The sequence below is a fragment of the Chiloscyllium plagiosum genome, chromosome 2 (genome assembly GCF_004010195.1).
Source record: "Chiloscyllium plagiosum isolate BGI_BamShark_2017 chromosome 2, ASM401019v2, whole genome shotgun sequence".
Taxonomy (NCBI): Eukaryota; Metazoa; Chordata; class Chondrichthyes; order Orectolobiformes; family Hemiscylliidae; genus Chiloscyllium; species Chiloscyllium plagiosum.
In genome coordinates this window covers 38,496,751-38,511,289 of record NC_057711.1, presented here as the reverse complement: position 1 = coordinate 38,511,289, position 14,539 = coordinate 38,496,751, and the positions used below count along the sequence as shown (strand labels likewise).

The 14,539-nt window shown below is 40.5% G+C and overlaps 1 protein-coding gene across 2 annotated transcripts in view; it reads left to right on the top strand.

Annotated features, from left to right (window-relative positions):
• marveld2b (MARVEL domain containing 2b) overlaps window positions 1-4,568 on the top strand; it is a 35,448-nt gene extending 30,880 nt beyond the window's left edge. For both annotated transcript variants that reach the window (XM_043707921.1, XM_043707929.1), the window contains exons 6-7: window positions 1,470-1,520; window positions 2,967-4,568. In XM_043707921.1, coding sequence (XP_043563856.1) covers window positions 1,470-1,520; window positions 2,967-3,083 — 168 coding nt within the window. In that variant the 3' untranslated portion in view covers window positions 3,084-4,568. The remainder of the gene's footprint in view (window positions 1-1,469; window positions 1,521-2,966) is intronic.
• Window positions 4,569-14,539: the final 9,971 nt, after the last annotated feature.

The window sequence follows — 14,539 nt, the reverse complement described above, 5'->3', positions numbered from 1 at the left end:
CCATCTCCGGGTTCCTTCACCTTATCAAGTCTGCCTCATTGCACAACACTAAATCCACTATTGTCTGTTCCCTGGTGGACTCCACCACAAGCTGTTCCAAAAAGCCATCTCTTAGACATTTCACAAATTCCTTTTGCAATCCACTACCAATCTGATTTTCCCAGTCTACCTGCATATTGAAATCCCCGATGATCACTGTATCTTGGCCTTTCCTTCACATAGTCATAGAATAACAGACCCTTTGGTCCAACCCATCATGTCGACCACATCTTTTCTATCTCCTAGTGTATCTTTTGCCCTAGCTCCTGACCATTGTTTGTAGGCCTGTACATAACTCCTACTATGGTTTTTATTACTTTTTGCAGTTCCTCGATTCTACCCATCATCTCACCCTACTTTGTTTCTTACTATTTATTTAATTTCTTTTTTTTTCCCACAAATAAGGCAACACCACCCCTCTCTGCCCACCTGCCTATCTTTTCAATAGGATGTATATCCTTGAATATTCAGCTTCCAGTCCTGATCCCCTTGCAGCCACATCTCCATGATACCCACTGGTGCATACTTGCGATCTGTGCCACAAGCTCATTTACCTTGTTCCTTATGCTGTGTGCATTCAGATATAACACCTTCAGTCCTGTGTTAACCGTCCCTCTTCTCATTGTCATTCGTTTGTCCAGTGTGCTTGAAGTTTGATTGCTAACCCTTTCCATACAGTTTGTCCTGTTTTGTGTTTGCTGGAGATTTTAATAACCTCTCCCGAGTTCTGCACTCTTACCACCTCCTTTAATTTAAATTTCCCCATAAGTGAGTGATCCCATCCCATGAACCCCTTCCGTTATTAGCTCATTTTTTACAAAAGATCAGATTGAAATGAAAAAATGCCTTGGAGCTTACAAGCTTTGAGTGAGCCAAGTGTATTACAACAGTATTAAATCTAACTTGTCAATTCTACATGAGTAAGAAAAACTAAGTGATTTGATTAATTCCCAAAACAAAGCCTTTGTAATATTTTGAGAAAAGTAGGTCATCCCCCTCTTTCCTATTTTGAAGGTGAGTTTTTATTAGATACAATTTCACAGTTGCCAGGAATTTTCCATTACCTTTATCAAGAGGTCATTGAATTTAGTTCCAGTGGGTCTGTGAGTCAGTCACTGCAGAAGGTGGGAGAGCATCTTGGAGTGGCTTAACATTTACTGTCCATCTCTAAACTAAACCACCACTTGTATAAACTTTATAAGTTTGTTTTTAAAGTTGAGGACTTCAGATCAACAAACTTTTTCTAAAGGTTTTGCAAAATTTATTGTTTCAAATGATTTGAGGGATAAAAGAGTGTTGCTAAACATATCCTTTTAAGGCTTGTAAGTGTTCCAACAATGGGAATAAGCTTGAGCTTCATGTGTTTAATTAAACAATCGAACATTCTGAATTAAGGTCTTATTGAGCATTTGCATGTTTTCTAATTTTAGGAGTATGACAGAATCACAAAAGTTTTCCATGAATATCAGAAGAAAAAAAATGTAAGTATCAAAGCGAAACACTTTCTTGGGAAGCTTGTCTGTCGTGAAATTGCATTTGATTTCACCTTGATGAGAAATGTGAATTGATGATGGTGATTGGAAATCCTTATTAATTGAAAAGTTTCAGTCCTGGTGACTTGCCCAAGTCATATCAGATTTTTGTAAGGCATTTCTATCTATATGGGAATAATTTATCATGTTTGTTAAATGTTAATCATTAAAAAAAACCTCCCTCTGGACATTCACCAATAATGCTTATGTCTTCCTAATGTTTGGGTTTGAAAGCACGTACATGTATTATGAGCCTTGTCCACCTGATTCAGTTAATCTGATTCAGTAGTGGTCTAAACTTCTATGTTAAAGTATAGAACGCTTTGGCTTCCTGTGAATAGAGGTGATCATTGGTGAAAAATGGGTCAAACACCAGTTAATACAGGTTTAGAGATTTAGTTGGCTCAGTTGGCTGAATGACTGACTGTTTTGAGATTTAGGGTGGCTGAAGTATCATGAGAGTACTATCTTGACATCTACCCTCAACTGAGACATGATGGCCCTTGTCCCACCATCAGAGTCTAGATTAGTGGTGCTGGAAAAGTACAGCAGGTCAGGCACCATCTGAGGAGCAGGAAAATCTCCCTTCATCAGGAATGATCTGATCTCCAGCATCTGCAGTCCTCACTTTCGCCTTGTCCTACCATCCGTCATCTCTCTGAGAGCACTGACCCATGGTCTCCTGGGACTATGACAGCATTACCTATTATCTAATACAAGTATGATCAATTTGGTCTTCTGGACCATACCACCCAAGGGATTTGAAGAGGAATTTTATTTTTTAAAATTTTTCCCTTTTTCATAAGATTACATGGATGTTGCCTGTGCATAATACTTCATACATCATGAGAATATTCACTAGTGAGAATGGACCTGATATTTTCCTACTCATCGATTGTGCTTTTACAATTCCAAACTTGAAACTGGAAAGCTAAACTGTTAATAGAACCTATTTTTATTGTGTAATGATCCATTCCCAGCTGTGGAACTCCTTGAAGAAACTGACTCCAATACAAAAGGTTATATCCAAACACTGCACTTGTGTCAAAACTGTAACCTTTCCATCTTTCGAAATGGTTCACAATTATGTGTTGAACAAGACTTGAGAAACAATAATTTATAATAGACTTTCAAATGAGCTTTGCACATTTGATAGAGGAAGTGAGGATTGCAGATGCTGGAGATCAGAGTCGAGAGTGTGGTGCTGCAAAAGCACAGCAGGTCAGGCAGCATCCGAGGAGCAGGAGAATCGACGTTTCTGGCATAAGTCCTTCTTGATGAACATTGATTCTTGAGTCCAGCTCCACACACTCGACTTTTTTTAAAAATTTAGTACTTTTGAAGATTATCCAGTGCTGATGCTGTGTTATAATGTAATACTTCCCATTTGTGCAGGATCCCACATTCCTGGAGAAAAAAGAACGCTGTGAATATTTGAAAAACAAACTCTCTCACATCAAACAGAGAATTCAAGAATATGACAAAGTCATGAACTGGAATGCTAACATGTAGAGAGGTTTTGCAAACCTTTTTTCTGCATGTTGTTTTTCATAACTAAATGACAAAACTTGATTTATTGTGCTTTCCATTGTTATATTAAAACAAACACCCTTCTATTTAAACTTTCCTTGAGACCAAACATTAGATTAAGTGGAACAACGAACCAAAGTACATTGGTTTACACTGTTCCCAATTTGAATTAGCCTTTACATATATATGTTCTAAATATTAAATGTTTGTGCAAATTTTGGTATTTATAATGTGTACTAGTTAGAAATATTTTTATACAAACTATTTTGCATATGGTATAAAGTTACCAAGACTTTTCATTCTTCTAATGCCTTATTTGGTCTGTTGAATTTATTGAGTTTTGGATTTTGAGTTTAGCTGAATATATTAAATGCTGCAACTAAGTCTGCTTTTAATAACATACTTATTGCATGACTAGAAGAAAAAGAGTAGACTTTGTGCATATCTCCAGCTGCCTCCTCAAAGTTGGATTTTTTCAAATTCTGCATTTCTGATACAGAATGCTATATTTTATAGCTTCAATGTTTCACTGAAGATAGGTCAGAAGTGGTACAAAGTTTCTTTGCATAGCTGTCTTTTTACTCTAATCTAACATTACCAAATGTAAGCCTTAAATACTCAAGCTCTGGAGATGTTGTTGGGAATAGTCATGAGGTTGATTCTTGGAATCAAATAAGTGTTTAGGTAAGATTTGATGGAAAACAACTGAAATAAATGATCTTGTAGGGGTATATAGATGAAAGAGTGAAGACTAATCTAGATATGCTGGGAGGAATACTAGAAAATGATCAATAGTCTGAAATTGCAGAAAGGAATGTTTGAGCGGAGGTCTGAGGTTGGCCTTCGAGCAAAGCTCCTTAATGCCTGAAATGAGCAACTTGGATTCATGAAGCAAAAAATCTTGGACACTCTCAAGTCAGTTAAATTACAAGATTAAGGGTTGGATGGCTCCTCTCATCAGTATCTTGTGATCTTGCTTTTAAAGTTGGTTTCTATTGTTGCAGTGCAATTTCCATATTCAACTTGTCCAAATGACTTGACAAGCACTTGAAATTTTATATTCGAGCCTATTTGTAAGCTTTGAAACAGTTAAATTCATTTCTACTGACTTGAGCCACATCTTTGCAATTTGTACATTTTTTTTATACAGTTGATGTGAGATAAAGGGATTTTTGTATTTTAGTGATATTTTGTTTTTTGCAAGCTAAATATTATATCTGATTTTATTTTGAATATAGTTTGAGAAGTTGTGCCTCAGACTTTTGGTGCCTTTTCAACAAAGTGCTCCTTCTAATGTATTGAAAAAATACTGGTAACTGTTTGTTATTCATGCCAAACTAACTAATGTTAACTAAAGTACAAGTTTCCATAATAAAGTTTAAAATTTATAAGAATTGTACTGTGACAAACTTGTGTAAATGGAACATTTTTAAATAATTATGTGTAACAATGTAAATAAATCTTAGAAGAATGTTTTGTCTTCTGGTCACTACTTATATCAACCTTTTGTACATCTAGATCACATCTAAGTTTTATGTTGTTTGTCATTGTGCAAGTGAAAACTTGTCTTTGAGGTTCTGCTTTGTCCAAAACTCTGTACATCTGCTTCTGTACAATGGTGTAATCTGCCATTTGCGTATTATCAAATCATCATAATCCAACTCAGGAATTCAAATCTGGACGACTTCCTATTATCTCCTCTTTATTCTCAATTAACCCCTTTATCGTTCAGTTTTTGAAGTACATTTGTTTTGGCCGACACTAACTCTGAGCTCATCACTATTTTCAGTTGAGCTTTTTTAAACTTGTCTTCCCTCTGATATTCTGCTGTCCCAATTCCCTATTTCAACTAGTATAAATACCTCCCTATTTCTCCCTTTTTTTAGCTTTGACAATGGGTCAGTTAGACTCGATGTCAGCTCTTTTCTCTCCTTACAGATGCTGCCAGACCTGTTGAGATCTTCCAGCATTTTCTCTTTTGGTTCCCTATTTCAACCTCTCAGTAATTAACCATTATGCAACTTACCACAGGGCCCATTGAGGCACTCAGTAACAGCAACAAACCAAATTGCCCAATGTCAGGGTCTTGCTCACTATCTGCTGAGTGTCTGCTAATGTTTTCGAGGAGAAAGTGAGGACTGCAGATGCTGGAGATCAGAGCTGAAAATGTGTTGCTGGAAAAGCGCAGCAGGTCAGGCAGCATCCAAGGAGCAGGAGAACTGACGTTTTGGGCATGTACCCTTCAGGATTCCTGAAGAAGGGCTCATGCCCGAAACATCGATTCTCCTGCTCCTTGGATGCTGTCTGACCTGCTGCGCTTTTCCAGCAACACATTTTCAGCTCATTTCTGCTAATGTTGCCACTTTGTTTTTTTCCACTTTTTCTCCCCACTGACACAATAGACTCTGCACTCTGGTTAGTTTTCACAATCTCATAGACCAGCTCCATCCAGAATGTCCATCCATTTGTCAACTAGGTCATTACCATTCGGGAAACTATTGTGATTTTTAAGTTCATGGGATGTTACTGGCCAAGCCCACATTTATTTCTGATCCCTAATTGCATTTAAGAGTCTTATGCTTGCTAGTCTAGGTAAGGATGGCAGGTTTCCATCTCTAGCAGGGGCATTCTGACAACAATCAACAGTGGTTATGTGGTCACCAATAGACTAGTTATATTCCATATTTTCAGTCAATTCAAATTGCACCATCTGCCACACAGATTGGAATGTTTGTTCTCAACATGATCTTGGAGTTCTGGGTTATTAGTCCAGTAAGATTATTGCTATTCTGCCACCCCTCCCATTGCATTGGCAGGCTGTCAATGGAAACCTAGCCTAAAGACTTTCTTCCCAAATGAAACCATTTCATCTGGCTATATTTTCTAGTTCATTCAAATTGTTGCAGTGGTGCTGTGACCATTATCACCTAGATTGCACCTTGGTCCGAATTCATTCCTCTAACATGCACCTCTTGGGCATCTTGTCTTATTTCTAATCCTCATCATTCAAAAACTGTTGTTCACTCAGTTACTATAGTAACCCATAAAAAAACATTTTGGGTTGAATATTCTCACTGTTTTCGTCCTTCAAACTCCATTAAAATTGCTTCCCATCCTATGTGTGATTTCAACCTCCTTTCTTTTCTCTCATCTCACCTCCAAGGTCGCCTGCCCTTCAATTTCCCTAAGCTAATTTGTTTGTACTCTTGACTCCAATGATTACCATCAGTCGCTTTCCCACATCCATGGGAATGGCAGGGTAAACCTTGGACTTGGTTACACATGGAACCCTTGAAAGGATCTATGTAGTCAATGTTCTTGGTGATGATAGACACTCACTCAAAGGGTCCATTAGTCAAACACTGGAATGACGGTATTAGAAAACAGAGCACCTTTCCTGCCAGAGGAAGAGAGTGAAATTCTATTGAGGCACTTCTGGAGCAAGAGGCAAGCTCCTGTATATTATATATTGCCTGTTTTGGATGCCAACTCAGAGGAACCTGACTTGTTGCTCAAGTGCCCAAGGAGGCTCTCCAAGATAAAGGACTGGTCTGTATCTCTGGAGACATGTGGGGTGTGAGTTGTCATGATTGTGTGAGGTCCAGCTGGCTGACCTTGTTACAATGAGTTCCCTGATGGTGACTGTTAATCTGGTCCATTCAAGGAACCCTAGCTCACATAAAACAGGGTGAGTGTCAGAGATACTGACACTCTGGTACCTGATTCCTGTATGAGGTAGTGCTATTGACCAGGATTGTTCCTGTGTAAATAGTGATTTAGTGACAGGATACCAGCCTCTTGGAGTTAATTGATTGACTTTGCTTGATCAACTTGAATTTGTAAAACAGTTGATCTTACCTTCCTCCAATGTGCTGCTAGTCAGCCCGTTGCGCAGGACTGCTCTTTCTTGGTTCAATTTCTTGTATAATTGTAATCAGACTACCACTTGTAATTTTTTTTTTTATTTTCCATCATTATAATTTAGCAACCACAGAGGAGTAAAATCCTTGGTGCTGATGTAGAACTGGCTATGGCCAACATGTGTAAACGAAGAGAATGTTGCTGAAGGGAAGATGCAAAGTAGAATAGGATAATAATTCTGTGGGGATGGGGTGCTGCACCAGTAGTAGTGCTGGTTAACGAAGAGATGCCAGTACAGGAGGTGGTCATTGAATAGATGATACAAGAACAATCCCACCCATCAGCTAAAAATGGAGAGGTACTGAGGAAGGAACATAATGAGTCAATCATGTCAAAGATTGCAGACCGAACACGGAGCATTAGTTTACCTTTGTTTCAGTCCCGGGCATTTCATTTTGGACTTGCTTCATGGCTATTTTGGGAAGAAATATGATAGGAAGGTTTCATTTTGGACTTGCTTCATGGCTATTTTGGGAAGAAATATGATAGGAAGGATTAACGTAGTTCTGAGAAAGGTGGTGTTGCTTTGGTAGGTGATAATATATTCAAGGACTCCAAGGGAAAGGGAGAATAGATATTGGGTCATTGCTTGAAAGAACATGTAGGATTGTTTTTTTTTGCCTGTTTTAAAAAAAAAAGGTTAATGATAGCACCTAACTGGAAAGAACCATTAATAATATTAGTGAATGCATAGGCTAGTGGGAAAAGTTGTTGTGGGCGACCTGTTTGGTGGGACTAGGATTGAAGGAGCAGGAGGTGGATCTCAAAGACAAGCTAAACTCAGAGGGTGTTTTGGAAATTTAAAGAGAATAGGATGAGAGTTTAGGGTAAGATTGAGGCTGGAAACTTTTGAGGAACTTTAGCCTGGTGGATAATGGACTGGCAAGGAGGGAATTCACATTCGTATTCGTGGGGAGATGTTAAATGTGAATCATGAGTTGTTTTGGCATTGTGGGAGAGATGGAGATATAATTTGGAGATTTCAGAAATGGGAGTCTCAGGCATATGTTCGAAGACTTTGGAGAGGAAAGGCCGGTTAGAATTTGCCAAGTCAATGAGGTTTAAGAATTTTCATTTGACAGGAGTGATGGAGGTTTTTAAAAATGGGACAAAGATAACACCTTGAGAGAAAACATGAATAATAAAACCAGCTAACACAGGGACTATGTGGGTAAATTGGGTAGTAAGCAGTTTGGTGGGAACAGAAGTTGCAGGTTGTGGACAATCTGACAGTATGTAGAGCAACTAGAGAGAGAGATGAGGTGATTTATTTTTTGGGCAGGGGCCATCTTCAGAGGGAGTCTCTGTCCTAAAGAGAAATCCAAATATGTAAATGGGGGGGGGGGGTGGATGGTGTCCTTGTTCTGGTGCAAATGTAATGCTTGAGAAACTCAGCAACTCTGGTAACAACAAAGGTGGCTTAATGCGTTTGCAGTATTTTGCTTTATTCCCCTAGTTCAGGATTGGCCCACAAAAGGAAATGTCCTTTCCATTCTTGCCTTGTCAGACCGTTATACGCTTCAATCATACCACCAATCTCTTCTAAACTCCAGTGGTAACAGGCTTAGCCTTGTCACAGAATTCACTCATTCCAAGTATCAAGCTAGTAAACCTCTTTAGGACTGCCTCCAATACGTTTACGATCTTCCAAACTAGTTCTACCTCCCTTTCCATTTCCACCTATTGTTCACTCCTATCCCCTCTTTTCCCCTATCCCCTCTTTTCCCCCATCCCACCTCTTCCACAGCATATACCCTGTATACCAACGTTTTCCTAGCTCCAATCAGTTCTGAAGAAGGGTCACTGGACTCAAAAGGTTAACTCTGCATTCTCTCCACAGATGCTGTCAGACCTGTTCAGTTTTTTCAGTTATTTGAATGTGTTTCTCATTATTCCTATGTTATTGGTCCTACATAACCATGATGTCCACTGCAAGTTTCTTTTCAGCCCTGAGCAGATGTCCTGAACCTTGGCATTATCAGTGAAATAAGCCATGTGAAGTCTGTCACTTTGCTGCAAAAAACATTGTCATTACCCTCCCACCCCCCACCTCTCTCCCCCCCCCCCCCCCCCCCCCCCCACACACACACACACATACACACACACCCCTGCTATACTACCACAGTTTATTGTTGAAGTTTGTGGAGAATTTAAGAAGACCTATGATTTGGAAAAATAAACAGAATTATCATTTGGTAGTAGATGGCTTAAAAAGTCTGCCATATTGTTTGAAGTTTGAATATTTGGACACAAGAATAGAGGTGAGGGATGTGTTAAGGATTACGCAAGATAAGAGGTAATTGGGATTTATTAGGGACTAATGCATGAAAAGTCGAGGTAATGGTGTGCTTAAACATCACTGGCAAGAGAGTTTCGAAGTCTAGGCATTTGAGATGTTAAAAGTGCAACATTAAGTAAGTTGGAGGATGATGTTTACCATGGGTGAAAACAGAAGTTTGTTTTGGGTGTAGAAGGAGGATGCAGGTGGAATATAGTACAGGGAGTGATCATAGATATTCCTGGGAGAGTGATACAAATCAAAGATATGAATTGGAAGCTGGACTAAACACATTCAAATAACTGAAAAAACTGAACAGGTCTGACAGCATCTGTGGAGAGAATGCAGAGTTAACCTTTTGAGTCCAGTGACCCTTCTTCAGAACTGTTCTACCATTTAATACAATCATGGTCAATCTAAGTACTACTGATCCCTGCCCACCTATGTTCAATTCCCCCACCCCCAGCCAGTCACTCAACAAGAATCTATTTAGTTATCCTTTAAAATATATTTGAAGATCCTATTTCCACCACCTTTTGGGGAAGAGAATTCCAAAGAGAGACAATCTACCAAGAGATAACTGTTCCTCATCTTTGCCTTAAGTAAGTGACTCCTTTACGTTTTAAATCGTGACCCCTTAGATTTGGGTCTTAGAATACTGAACATTTGTGGAATGCACACATTTATTTGTATCCTGGCCCGTAAAGAAAGTAAGTAATAATTGCAATTTCGGAATAAGCCATTTGCCCCAACCAATATGTCAGCATATGTATCAAAAAGTATACATTTATCCCTAGGTGAGTTCATCCCTCAAACTTCCTAGCCAGGACCTTATGAAGCAGCATAGAGAAATCAGTAGCAGAAGTAGGATGTATGTTTCCATCAGTTGGAGAGATGGGACCTGAGGGCACAGGTTAGGTGAGGTTAGGAGGGATGTTGGATTGATCAGTGCCATGATGGGATTGTCTAGTTCTGCAGGATTGGCAGTGGCTTGGGAGAGTTTGTCAGCTCTGAGGCAGTTAGATTATTCGAGATTGTTGGGCTTGTCTGATTAGATTAGATTACATTACATTACAGTGTGGAAACAGGCCATTCAGCCCAACAAGTCCGCACCGACCCGCCGAAGCGCAACCCACCCATACCACTACATTTGCCCCTTACCTAACACTACGGGCAATTTCCCATGGCCAATTCACCTGACCTGCACATCTTTGGACAGTGGGAGGAAACCGGAGCACCCGGAGGAAACCCACGCAGACACGGGGAGAACGTGCAAACTACACACAGTCAGTCGCCTGAGGCGGGAACTGAACCCGGGTCTCAGCGCTGTGAGGCAGCAGTGCTAACCACTGTGCCACCGCGTAGGTGTTGCATCCAGGGTTGGGTTCAGGTTGGCAGGGAGGTTTGTTGGGGCTTGGGTCAATGCTGGGTCAGGGAATCAGTCTTATAGTTACCAAGGAGTTAGGACAATCCTCTTAAGTTTTGTGGATAACTATTAAGCTTAAGTGAGTTACAAGCTTTCAAATTTTCCAACTCTACCTCGGAGTTGGGAACATTTTCTGAGGGTTTCAAATGCCAATTAATTGTCCTCAAGATATTTAAAATTCCCGGACAATTCCCACAGAGCTGTGCAGTTCTGCATAGTTCCAACCGTGCAACTTAATCTACACTGCTGCTGGGACTAATTCCCAATCGGAATTTCTGAGCCAATATTTCTCTGGATGTCTATTGCTTTTGTCATTGTATGTATCAAAGACCAGATTGAACACAATGAAAGGGTTAAGTTGCAAACCATTTTTGGTGTCAAAGTTAAACGTTCTTGCAATATCTCATTTTCTTTGTTGACTAACCCCGAAGGAAGATGTGTTTAATGAAGGGCTAATGCAGAGGGTGATGCATTGCCTAACAAATGAAGCAAGGACAGATATGAGGTCAAAAAAGCAGTTTGGAAAACTATATATTGGCAACATCAATGAAAAAAGCAGAGTTTAGGATTTGGGGTTGTAAATCCTGAGGTTAGGTGTTAAAAACTGAAACATAACTGACCTGCTATTCTCTGATTTTGTAGTCAGCAGCTTGTTAGATTTTAATGGTTTTATCTGAAGGCAAAATGCTGAACATGAAATGAGAATGACATGAATTTAAATATCCATTTGACCTTGCTTTAATGTTCCAGAGGTAAAACTTTTTTTATCAATACTACTCTCACTAAATCTAGCCACCTCTAAATCTCAGTGAGTTACAGTCAGCTGCCATGAATTGCTCCTGAAGTTCCATACAACATTATTTTCAGATTAATGTCCTGCCAAATGCAGTTGACTGGTCTGACAGTACCGTGAAAGGACCCTTGCTGTTCATTTCCAACATTTGCCGTTTTTAATATTTGAAGAGCAGCTATCAAATTGGCACAGAAATCAATAAAGAAGTATTTGTGTAAAAAACGTTTTGAATTGCAGGTTACATTGATGTAGAATGATGAGTCATTTTTTTATTTTCAGGTGAAATTGCAAGAGGTTTTGGGATCCACCCTTTGAAAAGGAATGTCTTTGTCCAGAGTAACACAACCAGTTTGACAACAGCTCTATAGTTGGCAAAGACAAATGTTGGAAATCTGACTTAAATCAGAAATTATTACACAAATACAACAGGGTCTTAAACAACTACCAGGATATGTGTATAGTTTGGGCAGAAATTTGTCAGAACTGCGACAAGACTATTGTTGAAACTTGTCTTCTGTCTCACAGCCAGTGCACCTTTATGAGACATGCTCATGACATCATCACTATAATCATAGCTTGTGATGGAAGGGTCTGGGAACTGCATGCTTCATCTTAAATCAGATCATTTGGATCATGACATACTATGTGAAGCATGCCATTATGTGTAACCTAATAGCTTGATGTTTAGTGTAAAATGGTAAATAGAAGTTGATGGCACAAATAGAAATAACCAAATATGACTTTTTAGGTAAAATTGAGTCGTGGTTTGTTTTTATTCACTCAAGGAGGGTGGGTGTCACTGCTTACCAGCATTTATTTCCCGACCCTAGTTGCCTTTGAGAAGTGGTGGTGAGCTGCCTTCTTGAACCGATGCATTCCACGTGCTGTAGGTAGAGCTACAATGCCATTCAGGAGGGAATTCCAAGATTTTGACCCAGCAACAGTGAGGGTAAGATGATGTACTTCCAAGATAAAAACAATGACTGCAGATGCTGTTCCAAGTCAGGGTGGTGAGTGTCTTAGAGGGTAACTTGCAGGTGTTTGTATTCCCATGCATCTATTGCCTTTGACTTTCAAGAGGAAAGTGGTTGTGGGTTTGGAAGGTTTTGCCTAAGGATCTTCAGTGAATTTCTACAGTTGGTCTTGTAGTTATTAGACACTGCTGCCACTAAGCGTCAGTGGTGGGGTGACTGGATGTTTGTGGATGTGACACCAAACAAGTGGGCTGCTTTCTCCTGGATGGTGGATTAGTGGTGCTGGAAGAGCACAGCAATTCAGGCAGCATCCGAGGACAGGCAAAATCGACGTTTCGGGCAAAAGCCCTTCATCAGGAATAAAGGCAGAGAGCCTGAAGCATGGAGAGATAAGCTAGAGGAGGGTGGGGGTGGGGAGAGAGTAGCATAGAGTACAATAGGTCAGTGGGGATGGTGTCAAGCTTCTTCAGTGCTGTTGGAGCAGCACCATCCAGACAAGTGGGAGTATTCCATCACACCACTGACTTAGTTAAAAATCACACAACACCAGGTTATAGTCCAATAGGTTTAATTGGAAGCACACTAGCTTTCGGAGCTTTCGGATATCACCTGATGAAGGAGCGTCGCTCCGAAAGCTAGTGCTTCCAATTAAACCTGTTGGACTATAACCTGGTGTTGTGTGATTTTTAACTTTGTACAACCCAATCCAACACCGGCATCTCCAAATCATGACCTCTGACTTATGCCTTGTAGATGGTGGATAGGCTTTGGGGAGTAAGGGGGGTGAGCTACTCACTGCAGTTTAGCCTCTGACCTGCTCTTGTAGCCACTGTATTTAAAAGATGAGTCCGTTTGAGTCAATGGTAACCTACCAGATATAGATAGCAGGGGTTCACTGATGGTAATACCATAGAATGTCAAGGGGCAGTAGTTAGATTGTTTCTTTTTGGAGATGGTCATTATCTGGCATTTGTGTGCCATTAAAGTCACTTGCCACCCGTGAGCTCATGTCTGGTTATTGTCCATGTCTTGCTGTATTTGAACATGAGTGCTTCAGTCTCTGAGGAGTTGCAAATTGTGCTGAACGTTGTGCAATCATCTGCAAACATCCCCACTTCTGACCTTATGATGGAGGGAAGGTCATTGATGAAGCAGCTGAAGATAGTTACTCTAGGACCCTAACCTGAGGAACTCTTGCAGTGATGTCCTGGAGTTGAGATGACTGACATACAACAACAATGCTGAAGCTGAAAATGTGTTGCTGGAAAAGCGCAGCAGGTCAGGCAGCATCCAAGAAGCAGGAGAATCGACGTTTCGGGTATGAGCCCTTCATACCCGAAACGTCAATTCTCCTGCTCCTTGGATGCTGTCTGACCTGCTGAGCTTTTCCAGCAACACATTTTCAGCTCTGATCTCCAGCATCTGCAGTCCTCACTTTCTCCCCATACAACAACGATGACCACCTTCCTATGTGCCAGATATGACTCCAACCTGTGGAGAGTTTGACCTCAATACAAAGGAACCTCGATTATCTGAATATCAATTATCCGAATGTCAGATTATCCAAAGGAGATCTTGAGATCCCGATAGAAACATTACATCAAGGACATGTTTCCGACACTGATCACATCTTTTGTTCACAGTGATTAAAAGTGAATTTGGCTTACTGAAATGCTGCCGAGAACAGTCCTGCACATCGATGGGAGCGCATGCACCAACTCCAAATGACTGACCTCTCGCCCATTCTCTCTCCCCACACACTCCCTGGAGTTCTACACAGGGGTGTACCCTAAACCCCCCCTTCCCCATTGTCCTGTACAGGGTAAAGGTGGAACGTGTAAAAATCTGCAGTAAGAAGGTGTGTGTGTGTGTGTGCGTGCGTGAGTATGTATACATCAACCACCAAAAAGCAGTAGCAGCAGTGTCCAGTTTGGCTGCCCCAGCGAGGTGGAGGGTAGTGTTGCATGGGTTTGAGGAGGCAGGTGGGGGTGGGGGCGAATGAGGGGGGTTTTGGACAAGTTTGGGCAAGTTGGGGCGGGGGGACGG